Source organism: Prenolepis imparis, unplaced genomic scaffold (genome assembly GCF_030444845.1).
Source record: "Prenolepis imparis isolate NDT839.2.m4 unplaced genomic scaffold, iyPreImpa1.0 SCAF_13, whole genome shotgun sequence".
NCBI lineage: Eukaryota > Metazoa > Arthropoda > Insecta > Hymenoptera > Formicidae > Prenolepis > Prenolepis imparis.
Window position 1 is genome coordinate 3,383,458 of NW_028141171.1, and position 22,024 is coordinate 3,405,481.

General features: G+C 27.3%; 1 protein-coding gene and 1 long non-coding RNA gene across 8 annotated transcripts; one reads left to right on the forward strand and one right to left on the reverse strand.

Moving 5' to 3' along the window:
* The first annotated feature begins 5,107 nt into the window (after positions 1–5,107).
* LOC145944564 (regucalcin-like) lies at positions 5,108–8,631 on the forward strand. Its single transcript, XM_083052963.1, has 6 exons — positions 5,108–5,331; positions 5,952–6,109; positions 7,106–7,315; positions 7,402–7,614; positions 7,776–7,888; positions 8,267–8,631. The coding sequence occupies exons 1-6, from the start codon at positions 5,324–5,326 to the stop codon at positions 8,504–8,506; spliced, it is 942 nt and encodes a 313-aa protein (XP_082909089.1). The 5' UTR covers positions 5,108–5,323; the 3' UTR covers positions 8,507–8,631.
* Positions 8,632–9,829: 1,198 nt separating this feature from the next.
* Positions 9,830–21,215, reverse strand: LOC145944563 (uncharacterized). Of its 7 annotated transcripts, XR_014426698.1 has the most exons (10): positions 21,088–21,215; positions 19,490–19,649; positions 17,852–17,999; positions 15,204–15,345; positions 13,181–13,576; positions 12,587–12,690; positions 11,464–11,689; positions 11,151–11,342; positions 10,092–10,816; positions 9,830–10,012 (listed from the first exon to the last, which is right to left on the reverse strand). It is a non-coding gene; the product is annotated as an uncharacterized LOC145944563 (long non-coding RNA). The 7 variants fall into 7 exon arrangements; XR_014426701.1 differs by having other exon boundaries at positions 12,587–13,576; positions 19,574–19,649; XR_014426700.1 differs by having other exon boundaries at positions 11,151–11,316; positions 12,587–13,576.
* Positions 21,216–22,024: the final 809 nt, after the last annotated feature.

A 22,024-nucleotide genomic window follows, 5' to 3' on the forward strand; every position in this document is an offset into this window, starting at 1 on the left:
AAACAATCAGCGGAATGTCATATTTTAACGTGTAAAAATAAATTATTCTCGCAAGGATCTTTATTTATTATACTTTGGTCTTAAACTTTCTGACGGTAGTGTATGAGGAAAACAAATATTTCATATGAGGAAAATGTGCGATATATTGATGCAAGAGCTTTTTACTTGTCTGATAAATGCCGATAACACTGTCAGCTATTTCTACGATGTCTTGATCTTTTAAAAATTTACAGAATTGGTCAATTCAAAGAAATATATGAAAATGTATCTAAAAATATATCTGAAAAAAGCAATTCAGATAATATATATGTTTTGTATCTAGATACAGATACAGATATTTCAATTCAAATATATCTCAGATACATGTTCAGATACACAAAATGTATCTAGATGCATGTATCTAGATACTATACCCAACACTGCTTGTCACATATAGGAAGACAGAGACGTGTTACCAGAACTTTCTTCTTTTTTCTTTTTAATTTGGCATGATTGTAAGTGAATATTTGAACCAGTTTATTTTACTATTTAACTTTGACTTCTATAATCACTATCTATTTTAATATCTATAGTTTCCGCCATCAAAAATGTGAAGTAATTTCTATATTTTTATATTGTATGTTTTATCTTTAGGTTTTTTCATATATTTATGTACTAAGGAAGACTGAGTAAGGTTGAAATGTTTACTCACGTTTATTCACTGATTTATTATGTTTATTCACTTATCACGTTTATTCACTGATTTATTATGTTCATTTGAATAAGCAATAAATTAAAAACTTGTCATGACACCTCATATTTTTGTTTTATTAGTTAGCCCACTAATTCCTTTAATTTTGTTTTACACTACACTATAAGCTTTTTATTTGTTTAAATATTTTTTGTTTATTTTTGTTAATTTAAAGGTATTCTGCAAAGATTACAGTTATTAATATTCACGCTTTTATTGTAATATTTGCGATTGTGTAATTCTTTCTATAATCTTTCTCTAATCGGCAATAGATAAGTTATGACAATTATATCAATATACGTGTGTGCATATTTGTGTGCAAATATAGATATATGTGTAGTAAAATTCCAAAGTTATTCAGATAAAAATTAAGAATTATCAGATAAAATTTAAAAAAAACTAACAAGTTCGAGACAGATAATTGCCTTATCATACAAATTATCATGTTTATGGATTGTATTCATTTGATTGTGCGATTTATTAGATTAGTTACTTTAGTTATATAAATAAAAATATTCAGTCACAATAATAAGATAATTAAATAATAATAATATATATAATCATCGAAAAATATTTATATTTTTATATTGTATTGCAAATATAGATTCTGCAAAAATCTATATTACCGCGACACTTATAATTCGCAAATCATTATTTGATATCAGATTAATCTCGTTAAAAACTCGTAATTTTTCACGATTGACTTATACAGAATTTTTACGAACATTATTTTTACCTGATAGAGATGAGGAAAAAATAGAGGAATAGAAATAGATAGATAAAATGATATAGATAGATAAAAAGATTTTAAATATAGGTAGGGGAAAGTGTTTGATTAATTGTACTAAAAGTATAGTTTCACTAAAAGTATGGTAAAATTAGTCAAACATATTTAAAAAATTTTTTCCATACCATATTGTCTCACGATTACCATGATTTTCAGGGTAAATTTTAAGAGAAAATTCTCTCTGTGTGTATTCTATTGTATAAACAAAAATCACAAAAAAAGCAAATATCTTGCTTTACATAGCTGCAGAACTCGTGAACCCATTCTTGGCATGTAATGCACTGTATCTAGCCTTCGATTGATATGTTAAGTAATTATTGCAAATTATTGCAAAAGATGCAGGCTACATTTTTTTTCTTCTAAAGATAAACTGTCTTCTTGCTTTTTTTATTATTTCATTTTTTAATTTTATATTTTTTGTATTCGGTTTTGCCCCAACACGAGGAAAATAATAAACACAGCGGCTGTATATTTCGACGTAAAAGAAATGATGAAAACTAATGCGATCTATATTTTCTAATATGTACAGAATTCAGTTTTGCACTTATCAAAATAGATGCTTCGTATAGAAAAAGTCCACGACGACTTGATTGTTGCTCCGATATCGATCTTTTTTGTTTCGAAAACTTTAAACTTCTCTCAAAAAAGAAGTATCGTGTATACGTGGACACAGTTCATCTCAGAATAATAATGGCGTCAATTTACAACTAATAACACGAATTGGTCACAAACGACAATACTTATCACGAAGAAATAGAGGTACTCGGTTTGACCCGCCTACTCGATTTTATCCTACTTTCCCCTATATTTAAGAATATAGATAATCTCTCTTCGTGCATCTTCTCTTTCGTCTCCTATTTCTTCTGCCTGTTATAGAGAGAACATCGCTTTATTTATATTTAATATTGTATTAAAAATGTTAATATCTTACACATATATCTGCTAGGCGTAATATTTGACGTTTATATGCTATACAAAGTGTTTCTAAATAAGTGTAAAAGTTTTAGAAAATAGTTTTTTGTCGAAAATTAAAAGGGATTTTTCATTTAAATAAATACAAGTATACTGAATATTTTTGCTCTTCAATTTAAAAATACAAGGATGAAAAAAGGCCATATGAGCAACGCAAGCAATTTAGTTCGCAAAGAATTAATTTTATTTTAACATATTACACAAATTGCGAACGTTTCGGTGCAATTTTAATAGACCTTCATCAGCGTGAAAATATAAACTATAAAGAAACGTTTCAAAATTTATGTCGTACGCTCAGTGTTGCTGTTATCTAAATAAAGAATTAAATCAAGGCAAAAAATAGCAAATGCCAAGGCAAGCAATAAATAAGACGCGTGTATTGTAAAAGTAAATTAAAAAAACGATTACATAAATAAATTTGCAGTCAAAAGGATAAAAATGATAAATAACAAAAAATAGTTATTAACTCTCACGTCATCTCCGAGCAGTGTGGCGAATTTAACGTGTGGCTTCCAATACATTACACAGGCTTCATTGCATGTATATATTTATTCTCTCTTACAAAATTTAATGACCTATAATGAGACAAGCGGAGCAACATGTGCTAAAAATTGAGAAGAAAGATAAAAACAGATTTTATAATTAAGAGACGAAAGTAGACATATAATTAAGAGAGATGCATCTTACAAATAAATGCAAAGAATAGACGCTGAGAATAAAAGGCATTTGGTGAACATGATTAATTAAAGTTTAATTAATCATGTTCACCAAATGCCTTTTATTCTCAGCGTCTATTCTTTGCATTTATTTGTAAGATGCATCTCTCTTAATTATATGTCTACTTTCGTCTCTTAATTATAAAATCTGTTTTTATCTTTCTTCTCAATTTTTAGCACATGTTGCTCCGCTTGTCTCATTATAGGTCATTAAATTTTGTAAGAGAGAATAAATATATACATGCAATGAAGCCTGTGTAATGTATTGGAAGCCACACATTAAATTCGCCACACTGCTCGGAGATGACGTGAGTAACTATTTTTTGTTATTTATCATTTTTATCCTTTTGACTGCAAATTTATTTATGTAATCGTTTTTTTAATTTACTTTTACAATACACGCGTCTTATTTATTGCTTGCCTTGGCATTTGCCATTTTTTGCCTTGATTTAATATATAGATGATCATCTAGATGAAATTTTGGTTATCTTATCTTTATATAGATAATTAAAAAATGTATTATCTATATCTGCATCTTAGATAAAAAAAAGTGTTATCTTTACTAAATTATCTAACATAATATTCAGATAATTTGGTTTAGAGTTTCATAGCACATGAAAATATTTTAAGTAATAGAACTTGAGCAGTAAACGATAAAAACTTATAAATAAAACTATAAATATATTTTTATATCTATAATTTTAATTTTTTTATTTTACATTACATTTTTTAACTGTTTACATAAGCGATTTTAAAAATAATATTATCTGGAAGTTATCTAGATAAATCGTCATATAATTTTATCTTTTATCTATATATATTTAAAATAAAATCATCTTTATCTTATCTAAGATGAATTTACATATTTTTATCTCATCTTTATCTAGCTAATTTTAAAATCATCTAACTACAACACTGCGTACGCTGTAAAGAGCCGAATACGATTATAAATTTTTTCTCGATCGCAAAAATAGTCATACAAAAATAATAATGTTGCAGGAATAAAACAAAAATATAAAATATAAAAGTAAAAATAAAAATAAATATAAAACCGGCCTATAGACAAATATTTCCGTCGTGAGATGCAGTATATAATATTAAGTGTGTCCTTCGTCTCAGTTTGTAAGCCCAGACGTAAGAAAATAAGTCATGCGAACGTTGAAGTTTTTAACCATCTTTTTAAACTGCTCCGAGATAAAAGGAACATGTGGTATTTCAAAATAATTATTCCGTTAGCTTTTTTTTAAGCTGTTATCTTAATTATTTTTCTCAACATCCTATTTGTCAAGAAATAAGCACCATTATTGGTCTCATTGATATAGAGCTTTTTTATTATCACATCCGTCTTTTTCAAAAAACTTTGATTTGGTTATCAGTATTCTAATTAAAAAAAAATAACTATTTTATCTTATTTTTTACACTATTCAGAGGCGTCTTAAGACCTTGTATCACAGATCACAAACAACCATCGCACAATCAAATACAAATAATGAAAAAATAAATTATTTTGTAATATAAGAGTATTATATATCTTTTATAAATGTTGTAATATCGAAATAACATTATTCTTTCATCTAAAGAAAATTAAATCATATATTTAAAAAACGTGTATTATTATGTAATATATTATATTATTAAATGCAATTTTTACGCGATATTTTCATTTACACATTTTCCTAAGATTTCCATGTTTGAAAAATATTACGAATTTCTCTCAATTTCCTTAATAAGTTTCGAAATGTGTTGTAATATGTATATGATGTACCGCCTTATTTATAAACTGATTTATAAAAAAGTTTTGCTATGAATGTAAAATGTAACGCGAAGCAATCATCGATAACAACTCTCCCTCCAAGTTGAAAAATAAATATCGGCTTATAATAGCGTTCATTAAATAGCCGCATCTGTGTCTCTTCCCGTGCAGTATCTAGTTATCGTCGAGCAAATTAACAGTTTGTTAGCGATCCCGTCCCGCACCGCGCGCGAGTTATATAATTCATCAATTATTCATAATCTTGAATTGGGTAGAAGTTCGTCAGCATCCAAACGCGCAACTCGTCGCTTCTTCGCCGACAAATTGATTTTTCGACTCTTTTCTCGCAAAGCGCGATTGACACAATGACAACGTAAATAATTTTATATGTAACTCGTTTTAACAGATCCGCGTTCTCTAAATTTTTTTTTTGCAATAAAAATGAAGCGAAAGAGAGAGAATAAAAGTATAGAGAAAAGTGCAAAAAATGTGTGCGGCGCGAAATAGACTTATTCTCTTTTTTACGCTTTCTCGCAATTTTTTTTTTTTATTTATATTGCTTTTAAATGTGGAAGATATAAATGTAGTTAGAAAAAATAATGAGCCTTATTTATTATTTTCTTACATATTATGTTCGTGTTATAATCTTTTGTGTTTAGATTAATATCATGTTCTGCCACTTGTGTTTAATACTATTTTTTATTTTATTATTTTCTTAGATATTATGTTTGTGTTATAATCTTTTGTGTTTAGATTAATATCATGTTCTGTCACTTGTGTTTAATACTAAAGATATTTTCATTTTTCATTCGATTATATTGTGGGTATACTATAATATTAAATTATTAATTAAAGCTAAAAAAAAAGGATGAGATAATAATGAGTGTGGAAAATTATGTTACATAAAGTATAAAATGCATTTGTTTGCAAGCTGTAAACAGTTTTTAAGCTTTACATGATGTACAATATGTGTGTATTATTATTCTTTTATAGAGAAGCTGTAAAAGTAGAGAGACTGACGGAACCCTATGGCCTTACCGAAGGTCCTCACTGGGACCATCGAACTCAAAAGTTGTACTTTGTTGATATACATAATCAGTACATACGTAGACTGGATCCTGCGACAGGTGTTATAACCAGTGCCTATATAGGTAAGACTATGCTTTTTTTGCAAGTATCGTGATTATACGAGGGCAGTTCGATAAGTCAGTGACTTTTACAAGATATGGCACTCAAATCGCAATCTAATTTTATTTCTGATATTTACCATCTTATTTAAGTATACACACCAAGTTTCAAGTAGATCTGTCAAATAGAAATTTTGTGACAGCGTTCTAAAGCGGATAAGTTTGTGTTTTTTGCTAAAATGGAAAAAAGTGAATTTCGTGTGCTAATAAAACATTACTTTTTGCGTGGAAAAACCATTAAGGAAACTGAAGAAAAGCTAAAGAAGTATTATGGGGACTCTGCTCCGTCGCATGGAATGGTTCACAAGTGGTTCACTGAATTTCGTTGTGGTCGTACAAGCACGAATGATGCTGAGCGCCCGGGACGTCCGAATGAGGTCACAACTGAAGAAACAGTCAATAAAATCCATGATATTGTATTGGACGACCATCGAGTGAAGATACGCGAGATAGCCAAGATGGTAAACATCTCAAACGAACATGTTTTTAATATCTTGCATAAACATTTGGGCATGAAGAAGCTGTCGGCCAGATGGGTGCCGCGCTTGCTCACAATCGACCAAAAACCACAACGAAATTCAGTGAACCACTTGTGAACCATTCCATGCGACGGAGCAGAGTCCCCATAATACTTTTTTAGCTTTTCTTCAGTTTCCTTAATGGTTTTTCCACGCAAAAAGTAATGTTTTATTAGCACACGAAATTCACTTTTTTCCATTTTAGCAAAAAACACAAACTTATCCGCTTTAGAACGCTGTCAAAAAATTTCTATTTGACATATCTACTTGAAACTTGGTGTGTATACTTAAATAAGATGGTAAATATCAGAAATAAAATTAGATTGCGATTTGAGTGCCATATCTTGTAAAAGTCACTGACTTATCGAACTGCCCTCGTATAATTCAATTATATTTATAAGATCAGATGTACTACGATTTAAAAAAAAAAATATTTCTTCAGGACATGGCCCTGTCGGAGTTGTTATACCTGTGGCTGATTCGAGTGAGAAATTTATAGCAGGCTCTGACAAAGATCTTATTCTTGTCACCTGGACTGGAGATAAGGATGAGGAGAAAGCATCATATGAAGTACTATCTTCCATTGAACCTTCTTCTAATGATACAAGAATCAATGATGGAAAAGTAGATCCGTCTGGAAGATTCTGGTTCGGTAAATTGAAAATATTACGAATAGAAATCCATTTTTTTTGCAATGCAATATAAATATTATCTATATCACAATTATATTTCCAACAGGTACTATGGCGAATATAGTTAATGGAGAGGTAGCTCCTAAACAGGGATCATTATATCGCGTTGATGATACGTTTAAATCCGTAAAGGAAATAAATTCTGTTACAGTAAGTAATGGATTAGCATGGAATGTTGAGGACAACATTTTTTATTACATTGATACACTTACGCGTCAAGTTGCAGCATACGATTATGATCCGAAAAGTGGCGCAATATGTAAGGGACTTTACAACATTCTCCATTTAAAATTACATTATGAAAAAAATCGTATATAACCAAAAGTTGAAATATAATTATGAAAAATATTAAAGCATATAAAATTATATATATTTAAGAAACAAATTTCAAGAATTATGTATGTGTTTCTATATTTTCAGCTAATAAGAGGATTGCATTTGACTTGAGTAAAGCTAATGTGAAAGGACTACCTGACGGAATGACCATAGATACAGATGGCAATCTTTGGATAGCAGTGTGGGGAGGATATCATGTAAGTATATGATATATATCATGAATTTAAAGTGCAAGGAGGGACTTGTTCTGTGACATTATTATATAATTCTAAATAGTAAATATCGATAAAAAAATGATAATTATTATCACTGAAAGCAAGATTATATATAGCAAAGTTGTTTTATAACTATTAAATATTCCTTTCATTTGAAATATTTCCTTATAAAATTAATATTTTTCTAGATATTAATTAAATATGTTTCAAGTATCTCAGAACACGTTTAATATATATAAATAAATGTAGAGACAAATTTGGCAATTAATAAAATACATATATATATATATATATATATATATAGCATATAAAGTAGTTTACTGAAGATTATATTGATATTTATGAAAATGTTTTATCTAGGTCATCCAGGTGAATCCAAAAACACAAGAAGTGTTGAGAAAAGTTAAGATTCCAGCTGAAAATGTAAGCAGTGTCACCTTTGGTGGTCCACTTCTTGATATTCTGTATGTGACTACCTCGAGCTTTCCTTTAACTGAACAACAGCTAAAGGAGACTCCCTATGCTGGCTCTCTATTCGCAGTAAAAGGCTTGGGAGTTCGTGGAATTCTTGCAAATTCGTTTGTGATGAATAAAAAGTAAACAGATAAGGAAAAGACAGATGTGTGAAGACATTTTGCTTCACATGAAAAGTTATACACTTGCATGCCATGTATTTTTAAATATATTAAATAAAAACGTTAAATTACTGCTTCTGTAAAAAATAATTTTTGACATCTTATTTTAATAGAAATTATGTGACAAGTCTTTTCTTTCTTCAATATACAATTATTAATTATTAAAAAATTAATTTTTAATTTTTGTATAAATTTTTAATTTTTTGTATTATTTTAATTCTTTTATTAATTTTTTATTTAATTTAATGTATATAAATTTAATATAATAATGTGATATAAATTTAAAATAACTAAAAAAAATAAATTAAATAATTAAATTAAAAAAGAGAGCAAAATAAATAAAAACAAAATATAATATTATTCTATATTGTGCACAAAGGAAAATCGTAAAATAAACAAAGAATATTCTCAATAAGGACGCATTTAATAATATAATCTTTCTTCTAAATAATATATTTTATTATTTCTGGTAAAAATTATGTAATATGTTTGTTTATTGTTAAAATTAAAATTACAACAGAGATTCAACGACATAACATGTGTATCTGCATATCGGTATAATTTTTATCACATCGTTACAGCAATTTGTAGATTAATTACTATTGTGTATCATTCTTACCGCAATATTTTGAGTATTGTATTAAACTATTTTTTAAAGCAAAATGTGAGCTAGGAACGCTAAGATCAGACTTCATATTTTTTGTCAATAAATGCTTAAATAAACTATTAAAACGAATTAAACTAGAGGTGGTCAAATTAAAGATAATTATAATTCGTAATTATACGTGTTATCAGAGAGAAACTTTGCACAGAAATTTTCTATATTATTATTATATTAATAATAATTTTAAAGAGAATCCGTTATAGTCATGTTATGTTCCATAGGTTTTAAACTCTTATTGTCTTATTATATTATGATTTTTTTTTTGTAATACTATTTTGTACCATTATTTTAAGTAATTGTTCCATCTCATCCCAAATCTGGAAAAAATTAAACATGAGCAATTATTAAATATGGATACAGCTCTAATTACACACAAATTAAAAAATAGAAACTATATAATTGTTTCTGTCAATGAATAAAAAAACATTTCATTGACTCATATCTGTACAAATTATATTAATATAATTTGTATTGTTTTCAGTGCCATGATTAGAAAAGGACAAAATATCACAATATAGTTTGACATATTGCCGAATATTACTTAAGTCTGATCTTAAAAGCATTATTAGATAATTTGGCACATGAGGTACATGTGCCAAATTATCTAATAATGCTTTTATCTCCGAGTAAGATACACGTCTTTGGGGTTGAATACGTTGTGCCATAAGAACAGCAGTCTTTTTCAAAAGCTGCATTTCGTCAGGTTGTTCTAGAAATATTTTCCATTTTTGTCTCGATTTACGTAGTCTTTTATAGTGAGATCTCTTTATATTGCAATAATGTTCAATTAAATCGTAATCGGTTTTTCTGAAAAATTTATATATTCAGTATACAATAAGTACATTAATCCATGAAATTAATACTATAATATATATCGAAATTCTACCGTGGTGACTGTGTAAGGAAATAGTTAAACTCATTTAATAAACTGTCACGGAAGTGATTGTCATTGATATCTTCCTCATTAAGTTTTAAACGTATATAATGCATTTCTAATAACAAATCTTTGTGAAATTGTATTATACATCCATCTCTTACGGCTCTATTTACTTGGAATGGTGCTTGCGTTGTTACGTTCCTTATGATAATGATCGATTTTTGCATTTTTGCATTACATTACGTTCTTATATTCGTACTATATTATGTGTATTATACTTTCTCGACCAATATATATACACATTTATAGTTCGATTCATACTAACGATTTTACTCTCACGTATTAGACGGACAGTTTTCTGTTGAAATATGTTTCTTTCGTTTTATATATTTCTCTTTTTATCATATATTCTATAATTTAATAGATTGTTTAGAATTTTTAGTTTGTTTTATGTAGATTTGGTAATCACATTTTTCTCTATCGTATCAATAATATGCACGTTGTATTTTATTTTTGAGATATATTCTACTAAATTATTATTTCCTTCATATACATATATATATGTATATATATGACATTGCTTGATGAAAGTATCTGGGTTTTTTATTCTCTTGTTTATTTTCTTCAAATCTTACTTGAAAAAATTTCTCAAATTTCGTATAATATAAGCATTATGAATATCTTGTACGTGCTCAGTCGACCCAATATTGTTAATTGTTGCTTCCGCAAGAAATCTGTAATAATAGAAGGTGAGAAAAAGGGAGCTAAAATATCCATTTTCAGATATGACAAAATAATTTTTATCTTAATTAAAGTGATTCAAAAAATTTTTTTCAGAAAATTTATAAATATGCTTTTAAGTTTCTAGAACAAAATTTCTGTCCTTTATTTTGCAAAAAAAATCAAATGTAATATCATTTAATTACCGAAGATTCAACAATAATTGGGTAAATGAGTGAATATAACAATTAATTAAACAATTAATTAATTAAAAAATTGTAATTTTTAATAAAAACTTATTAAAAAAATAAGTAGAAATGTAACAATCGACATTGGTAAGCCACATACCTGTTAAGTGTCAAATGATTCTTGATCAAATGTTCGGCAGTGAGCGGCAGCGAGTACGGCAGCGTAAACTGTCAGTGCAAAAGTTATACCACTAAGGGAGAGTATTTCCATTATCCGGAAATTCCATATCCGAATCTGTACCCCGTCTGCAGAGATGTCTCCGTGCCTTTCAACAACATTGTGAGTTGCCAGCTTTAAACATTTTGAGTTGTTTATCCCGTTTTCCAAGCAAAATAATGTTTGCAGTTAGCATAAATGTTACAGAATTGTATAATATAATAATAATAATAATTATATAAATAGAGAAACTTACCTCAGATTTATATATCTCGAGATATATCCCTTCTTTTTTTATCGGAATCTCATCCCTTTAGCAATTAAGTCGTTTCTATCTCCTCGAAGAAGATTAACTAGCCATTAGCGTCAGTAGTAGCAGAATAAATATCACAATACAATCCGCGCTGAGTGATCAACTCCTCAGTTCTTTTCCATCTCGGAATTTTCACCGTAATCCAAACCATCGAAAGAAAACATAGTTACTTTAAAAAAAAAGTACACAGCTATATATGTTATAAATTACATACTTATTTTCAAACAATTATCTGTTTTCTTTACACCAATTGATTAGTCTAATTTTTTCATGCATAAAAGTATTAAGGTATTACCAAAAATTAAATATTTTACAAATATTTTACATTTTATGTCAAAAAATTGTTGATTTCAAACCTTGTAACTCAAAAAGTACTTGAGAAAAAAATATTTTATTATAGTGTTCTGAAAAGCTCTCGAGATAAGCTACAAGAATAATGCAATAAAAATAGTAAGTTCCATTTAAGAAATTGGAGATGATCTTCATGTGACCTTCAAACAACTATCCAAGATCAAATCTTTGCCCCACCATCTTATGTCCCACTTGAAACCATACAACTTTTGACTGAAACATTTGTTTCTACATTCAAAAATAAAGAAGTTATTATAGGGAATAAAAAACTTTAAATGACTCACCCTGTATCTATATATATATATTTATATGTAAGATTACGTCCAATTAAAACTAAATTAATAAATTATTAAAATAAAATTTTAAAATTAAATATATTACGAAATAATTTATACAGGGTGTTTCTAAAACTATGTCAGAAATTTTAAGGGCGTATTCCAGAGGTTAAAATATGAAAAAAGTTCCTATAAAAGTGGCCAAAAATGCTTTCCCTCCGAGTTATAACCCTCTAAAGTAGGGGGAAAAAATAAAAAAATGTATTATAGCTTTCAGAATCTTTTTCATAGATTGCTGAAGTTTTGCATAGCGTAATGATTAATAGTGACCTGTATTTATTGGAAAAATGTGTCAGTATGAACCATAAAACATCTCAAATATTACGAAGAATCAATTTATGTAAAAAATTTTAGATTTTCTTTAAAAAAATTATAATTACCTCAAAAATGTCTCCACCTGGAATAAGACTATATTTTTACGATAAAACATTCTCCTCAAAATTCTACAACTTTTATATGGAACATTTTTTGATAGAAGTTTTGGCTGTGGAAAAATAGCAATGCGTTATACTTAATATGAAACACTTTATATAATAATTACGATACTCTTTGTTGCGTTATTGCGACAATATAAAATTTGACACAATTGTACAATTTCGTGCATTTGTACATTGTACCTGTATTTGAAATACTGTATTAAGTGCTACGTTTTTATACAAATGGTTGGTATGTGATGATATGTTTAAGTATTTTATCATTACATGACAATGTTAATAATAAAAAGTGTGTATAAAAGAAAGTATAAGCTTTCTCTCGCTTATTTGTAAATTATCTATAACTAACGTCTTATAATAATGTAATCATAAATTGCGGTGTACATAAATCGCAATTTTTAAAAGATCTTACTATAAAAGACTACATAAAACGAGACAAGAGTGGAATATATTTCTAGAACAATCTTGTAAAATGCAGCTTTTGGAAATGACTGCTGTTTTTATGGCACAATTTATTCAACCTTAAGAGTGTGTACTTACTTGGAGGTAGAAGATGACATAACTTTAACAAGTCCAAAATGAATCGATAATAGCAAGATAAGTCGGTATTTTTATAAATTTAAAGGCACGCATTATGTTTCAAATGCTGGTAAGTCTTTTTCCTCAAGACGCTGCTAAGTCAACAACATCAAAATAAAAAGGATAAAAATAGCAATCACACACACGTGTACTTCGTAAGTCAAATGATTCTTGACTAAATCCGGTAGCGAGCGGCAGCGAGTACGGTGGCGCAAACAATTGTTAGCGCAAAAGATTAACCACTAAGGAAGAATACTTCGATATCCAGAAATTCCATATCCGAATCTGTATCATCTATAGAGATTTCTCCGTGCCTTTCGACAACATGCTCATATCCATCAACGCTTTGACTCTGAGCTGCAAACGAAAATATTGAAATAAACAATCTGATCTTTAACAAAGAAGTAGGTGAAGAAGATGCATTATTGTAAGTTGCCAGGTTTAAACAGTTTTAAACAGCTTAAACAGCTTTAAACAGCTTTTTGAATTCTTCATCTTTTTTTTCCAAGCAAAATAATGTAGCAGTTAGCATAAATGTTATAGTATTACAATTTTTAATAATTGTACATATACATCAAAAAGTGAATTTTTATATTATAAAATAAAATAATGTATACAATATCGGACGATTGTGTCACCTAATGCACAGTATTTATAAAATAAAATATATAAATTTGTCCTTATATTCTTGTATTTATTTTATTCATGCACTTTGAAAATTGTCAAGTGCAATTTTAATGAGATGACAATATCAATTATGTAAACCATGATATTATAAATATTTATAATCAAAATCATTAAAATTCGGAAATAAAACAGGGCTTTACGTATACTGCAATTTATAATTATATTACAATACGTTATAATTATAGTTTATTAATAAATAAGCGAGAGAAAAGAAGTATTTGTGTTTTATCAAAATGAAACAAAGTGAATGCAATAATATCTTCTCTCAAATTAAATATCCAGATATCAACCCAAAGCGAATGGCAAAGAAATAGACGAAGAAACGTAAAATAAACGTATTTATCATCTCTTTTCCATTTTTTATACACACTTTTTATTATTAACAATGTCATGTAATAATAAAATGCGTAAACACATCATCACTCATAACAACCATTTGTATAAAAGCGTAGCACTTGATACAGTACTTCAAATACAGGTTCTAAAATTGTATAAAATTTTTATATTATCGTAACGCAACAAAAACTCCCGTAATTATTATACAAAATGTTTCATTTTAAGTAACGCATTGCTATTTTTTCGAATAAAAAATATTTCATACAAAAGTAGAATTTCGAGAAAAACGTTCTATCGTAAATATACAGTCTTATTTCTGGTGAAGGAATTTTTGAGATATTGAGATCATTATTTTTGTAAACAAAATCACTAAAATTTTTTTATATATATCAATTCCTTGTAATAATTGGGCGTGAAAAATAGTGGTATAGTGAGAAAATGAATAATATTATGCTTTATATTGACACATTTTGACAGGAAATATAAAATATCTCATAATACATTTATTTTTTATAAATATCTTATTTTAATAATTTTGTGCAAAATAATAAGATGTCAATTTTGTAAAAAAAAAAACGTCCTATTGGGAATTTAAAAAAGTCGCTATTTGCAATGTAAAACTGTATACTTTTCATTTAAAACATAACTATATATTTTTATATGTTTGTTAAAAATAAAATTATGCGAGAGGCTTATTTTTCTTCTTTTTTTTTTAATAAAGTACACAATTGCGAAAGATCAAAATTATATCCAAATTAATACAGACAAGAATATGATTTATTCTTTCATATTATTCTTTCAAAACGATTCCTGTAGTTTTTATATTTACGATTTCGTCACCCAATATACGATATTACATTTTTAAAGATAATGCATCAAAGAACGAAAAAAATCATTTATTACTATATTTTATTGCGTTATTAAATATAAAATAAATTAAGACTATGTAATGTGAATATACCTGTTGTCGTGCACTGTGAATAGACCAGCGATGATCATCATCCTAATTTGTTCTATATCATTTAGGATTTCTGATCTTTTTCGTTTAATCATCATTATGAATATCTTGCCCGTCGATCCAGTATTGTTATTTCACGAGAAAGCTGTAACAAAATAATAAAGGATGATGAAAAAGGAGCTAAAATATTCTTTTCAAATAACAAAATAATTTTTATTGTTTGTATAATTTCGGAAAATTTGCCTTCGATATGAGCTTGAAATATTTTTTCAAGTCTTAATAATACTTTTAAACCAAGTCCTTATGCAAATTCTTTTATATTTAAATAAATTAGATTTTTTTTTTAATTTCAAATATCGAAAAAATGATATATTTATATATTTTTAGTATTTGTAAAATAATATCAGTTTTTGATTATTTTTCATTGTATCGAATTTTTTCGACGAATAACGAGCGTTATCTATAAATTTGTGCTCTTTAATTTGCAGTGTTACGCTTTCTGTGCTTAAAATAAAATACGTACACGTACGGAGTGATTTCGAGAAAAAAAATGTACAAAAAAGAAAGCATAATTTCGATATAGAATTCTTTCTTACAATCTACGACAAATCAAATAAAGTTATATCAATCTCCAAAATACGTAAGTGACAAGCATCGCAGAATAAAATGTTATAAAGACGACATAATTGACTATCACCTCGAGGCCCTCAATAGCACAGAGAATTTCCAATCTCCCGACACCCGAGGGATTCTATATTGATCAGGAAAATTTCCACAGAGGTATTAAGTGACAGTTAGGCAGATATTTCCTTTATCTTACGTAAAAAAATATAAATACACAATCCTTACGATACAATGTAAAAAATACTTTATCCGTACAAACATTAGGTATATCATCTTCTATCACTTTTTTTCACCTAAAGTAGTTTAAAAAATTTCTAAAAATTCATAAATATACTTTAAAGTTTCCAAAACAAAATGCCTGTATTTCATTTTGGAAATAAAAATAAAATGTGGTATATAATGTAATTACTAAATATTAAATAATAATTGGATAAATAAGTGATTTAATGTAAAAATCGTAATTTTTTATAACTGCATATTAAAAAAATTAGTAGAAATATAACAATCGACATTCACAAGTCACATATCTGTTAAGTGTCTAATAATTTTTGACCAATTGTTCGGCAGCGAATAGGGTAGCACCAACGATTGTTAGTGCAAACATTTTACCACCTAAAGAAGAGTATTTCCATATCCGGAAATTCCACATCTTGTATTTAGTTTTATGCACCATGGAATTTGTCAAGTGCAATTCTAATAACAATTTAAATTATGTAGACCATGATATTATAAATATTTTAATCAAAATCATTAAAATTCGGAGATAAAAACTGCGCTTTACGTATACTGCGATTTATGATTACATTATAAAACGTTATAATTATAATTCATTACATTAACAAATAAGCGAGAGAAAACTTTGTTTTTTATCGAAATAACTCGAAGTGACTGCAATAATGTCTTCTCTCAAATTAAATATCCAGATATCAATCCAGCGAGTGGCGAAGAAATAGGCGAGGAAACATTAAGTATTTTCGCATTTATTATCTTTTCTTCATAATGCCACTTATTTTTGGATTTTTATTTTACTGTGTATAAACTGTCGATCTTTTATACACACTTTTTATTATTAGCATTGTCATGTAATAATAAAATGCATAAACACATCATCACTCATACCAACCATTTGTATAAAAGCATAGCACTTGATACAGTATTTCAAATACAGGTTATACAATTGTGTAAAAGTTTTAAATTATCGTAGCAAAAAGTATCGTAATTATTATTCAAGGTGTTTCATTTTAAGTACGCATTGCTATTTTTTCGAAAACCAAGGCTTCCATCAAAAAATGTTTCATACAAAAGTAGAATTTCGAGGAAGACTTTTTATCGTAAACATACAATCTTATTTCTGATGAAGGGATTTTTGAGATTTTGAGGTCATCATCGTTTTTTTTAAACAAAATAACTAAAATTTTTTTATATAAATCAATTCCTTGTAATATTAAGCGTGAAAAATGGTTAGAGTAGCATAATCAAAAAATGGATGATTTATAAGATGTTTTATGCTTTATACTGACGCATTTTGACAGAAAATATAAAATATCTCATAATATATTTATTTTTTATAATTATCTTATTTTAATAATTTTATGCATAGAATAAGATAAGTCAATTGTAAAAAAAACATACTATTGGGATTTTACTATAAAAAATTCGCAATTTGCAATGTATACTTTTTAAATAAATAACTATATGTTTTTATATGTTTGTTAAAAATGAAACTATGCGAGAGACTTAATTTTCTTTTTCTTTTTTAGAAAATACAATTGCAAAAAATCAGAAATATATTCAAATTAATACAGACGAGAGAATATGATTTATTTTTTATATTATTTTTTCAAAACGATTCTTGCAGTTTTATACTTACGATTTCATCTCTCACCCTATATATGATATTACATTTCTAAAGCTAATGAATCGAAGAACGGAAAAAATCATTTAATATTATATTTATTGCGTTATTAAATATAAAATAAAGTAAGATGTGTTAATACTTTATTTAATTTTTTAAAATATGAATATACCTGTTGTCATGCACTATAAATGGGCCGGCAATGATAATCATCCTGATTCGTTCTATCATTCAGTGTTTCTGATCTTTCTTATAACGACAGCATTATGAATATCTTGTCCGTGCTCAGTCGATCCAATATTGTTACTTTCGCGAGAAGGCTGTAATAATAAAAGAGGATAAAAAAAAGAGAAAGCTGGAATATCCCTTTTCAGATATGACAAAATAATTTTTATCGTTCGTATAATTTCGAAAAATTTGCGTTTGAGATGAGTTTGAAATCTTTTTTTCAAGTAATATATATAGTAATATTTTCAATAATATTTTTAAACTAGAGTTTTTTTATACACAACTTCTTATATTTAAATAAACTAAATTTCGCGCTTTTTGTACATTTCGAATATAAAAAATAGCGGGCATTGCCTGCAAATCTGTTCTCTTTAATTTTGTAATGTTGCGCTTTCTGCGCTTCAAATAAAATATCCCACACATTCGGATTTCGAGAAAAAGGAAAATTACAAAAAAAAGCGTGAATTCTGTTTGATTCCAACAAACAACAAAAAATGTCAGTATTTATGGTTTATAGTTTATATTAATATATGTATATGTATATACAATTTAATTATATGGACTATATATATATGTGTATATTCTATTATATTGTCAACGCAGATTAATTTATTTTATGTAGAAACGGATTTATTTCAAATGTACTTATTAACGATTATTTACTTCTAGTAAAGCTACCTGTGTTATAAGAAAAAAAAAGCAAAATATTATCGAGCAAATTATTATTTGACAAGACTGTTAGGTCGAAGCGAAGATTTAAGACCGAGATTTACGATCGATATTTATGACTAGACAGATGAGGTCAAATAAATAAATGCTCGAAAATTCGAGACAAATATGACTTGAGCGAAAAAGTAAATATATTCGGGAAATCGAACATCTCGCAATTTTATATTTGACTCTGTATTTTTCTCAATTATATTTCAACATATTATCACAAAATAGAGTTTAATTTTATATTATCGTTTAAATATCCCTACATTTATAATAATTTGTACCATGATAAACACGTGAAAATAATAGAAAGAATTTTAAATACGTGTAGTACATTTTTAGTTTTATTTAAAATGTACTTAAATCTTATTCTTTATGAATTGCGGAAATGAAAATTAGTAAATAATACCGCCAAGCAGCGTATTATCGTTATCAGCACAATATCAACTACTTTTAGATCCTGTGCTGTACAATATACATATACATGCATTATAAATTTTCTTCATAAAAATAATAGTTTACTTAAAAAATTATTACATTTATCATTTTATCAAATATACATATATCTTTAGATAATAATTTCAATTTTTTATATACAATATTAATATATTTTCACATATTTAATACATTATATTTTAATATTTTGTAATATTATATTTTAATATATTATTATATAATATAAACTACATATGTAATCAATAGACATTATAATGATATTATTGACACAACTTTACTATTTTTTTAATAATTTCCAAAAAGATATCGAAAAAAATCCTCATTTAAAAGAAGTGTCCATATGAGAACAATCAAAACTTAGTCGATTTCTTACGAAATCTACTTACCGAAATATCATATTTGCTCTGCTTACAATATGTAGCATCGGATAAACCTTCTTCCTGTCCATTTTTAATTTCCTTGTTAAGCATGCACGCTATCATGTAAAGATCATCACCTTCAAGGGATAACCGGCCGTGCATCTCGATTCTGCGCGCCAACATCATTCTTCCTTTTGCCTAGCAGTGCAAAATCTGCAACATATTATAATATTAGTTTAGTATTATTTATAATATTAATATATATAAAATGAACTGACTGAAAGAGCTGTACGCGGATGTTGATGCATCAGTTACAGCAAATAATTATTTTTTCGAGAATTAATTTAACTAAAAGACACTTGGGAAGAACGTGAGATGTTAGGAAATTTGACGACAGATATTATGATTGATTTTTTGCAACGCCGATGTCAAATTCTATAAAGAATAAGAATATCTCTAAGCAAAATTTCCAGAGAGAACAAGTCAAGGTTCAATAACAATGAGAAAAACGATGATAATCAAATACAATCGTTCGAATCGAGATTTCAAAGCAAACCAACATTGTCAACAATGGTTCAGGAACGTCAATGTTATTTGTGTCAAGGATAACATTTCATTTATTCCTGTAAGTTTATGTCGAGAATGCACACTGTAAAAAAATTTAGTAAATTTACACAAATAATAGGTGTAAAATTACATGATTAGTCTTGTAAATATAAGAAATCATGTAATTTTACAGAAATTATGTAATTCCACAAAATTATGTAGATTTATCTTTTATTATGTAAATATATCTTCTTTTATATGGAAACTTACGAAATAATATGATATTTTAAAGATTTTATGTAATTATCTAAATTTTTGTAATATTACTCAATACAACAGTAATATTCTATATATCGTGTTTAATAATATGTTTAATAATAATATGTTTAATAATAATATGTTTAATAATATGTTTAATAATACAATTATAAAAAATATTTTTATATTATCGTTTTATAATTTTATATACATATTGTAAATTTATTTTTGCAATCAGCTTAATTACAAATGAAGAAATTAATTTTACTTGTATATACTGCAAATTTACAAACGCGTGGAAATTTACAACTATTATAGTGGGTCTTAAAATTATCCACTATAATAGTTGTAATTTTACACAAAATTTTTTTACAGTGAGTGAATCATAATAATACCTTATTATCATCAAACTAAGGAAACGGCGAGTTCAATATTATAAGGATTTGTTGAATAGCGGTTCAATATCAATATATTTGATTGCAAATCAATTAAACAACTGATGTCTTTCAATAGTTATATACATTTGTCAGTTAAATAAGAATCCGTTAACGATAAATTATTAAAATTTTAAGAGTTGGAAAAATATTCTAAAAATCGATAAACGATATTACGATGTCAACCGAAAAAGACGAAGCCGAAAAATCATTTTGTAAACACGAAACAGTCGAGACATCTCGGGACGGTCTGTTGTTAGATTTTGACCTTTTCGAGCAAATAAAGAAAGGCTCAGCGAATCGAGAGAAATAGCGACAAAACGATTAACAGTTCTGTTTAACTAGCATGCGTGTACTTGGCGTCTTCTTTTATAAAAAAAATAATTTTCTAGAGTAAAAATATACATACCTACCTAAGAAACAATAAAATTGGTCATTCGCTACCACATGGCAAGATTGATCGACAGCTGAGGCTCAACTTAACTTTCTACACACGGAGTACCCCCCTTCTTTACAACACGACGCGCACCGAGCGACTGACTGACTTTCTTGCTCGCTCGCTAGCTGCTCGCTTATATTCCGTCGTCTCGGCCGTTTCCGTAAGCGCTCGGCCGTGCTCGATTGTGTTCGACCTATCGATATAAAGATGAATTGCTGATGGCAGTGGAGCCGGATGAGTAAGTGAGAGGCAAAGTTCCGTCTCTTTCTAATAAAGCCTGATTAGTTGGCGATTTGTCGACGATTTTTACGATGTTTTTATACATATATAAAAATTAAAAAATAGTTAAATAGAATAAAAATACTTTACTTACACGATTAGTATATAAATTATATGGTTAATATATAGTAATCTTTAAAATGATTAAAAAAAGTTTTATTTATTGATGAATTACTACATATAGTAAAAGAAAAAGGATATATATATATTATATTATATGTTATATATGTTATATTATATAAATCGCATTAGGTCTTATAATTGATCCATCGTTAAAAAAAGTGTTTTCATTTTTATATAGAACGATAAATCGATAGGCATCATATAACTTGAATAACGAAATAATCACGCCGGAGTTAAATATTTGATGAAAATGCACTCAAACAAGCACAAAGATAAAGTTAAATTGATTAGATTGAATTCAAATCAATTATCATAATTAAACAAAAAATTAAGGGTGAATATTAATTAAGCGATAAGTTTTTCCATTAAAATTATGTGATATAGATATTGATTAAACAAGATGGGATTGATTTGAACTTATTTTTGGGTGTAGTTGAGTCATGTCAAATCGCATTATGTTTCAATTATAATTAATCCATCGTCAAAAAAAGGTTTTATTTTTATATAAA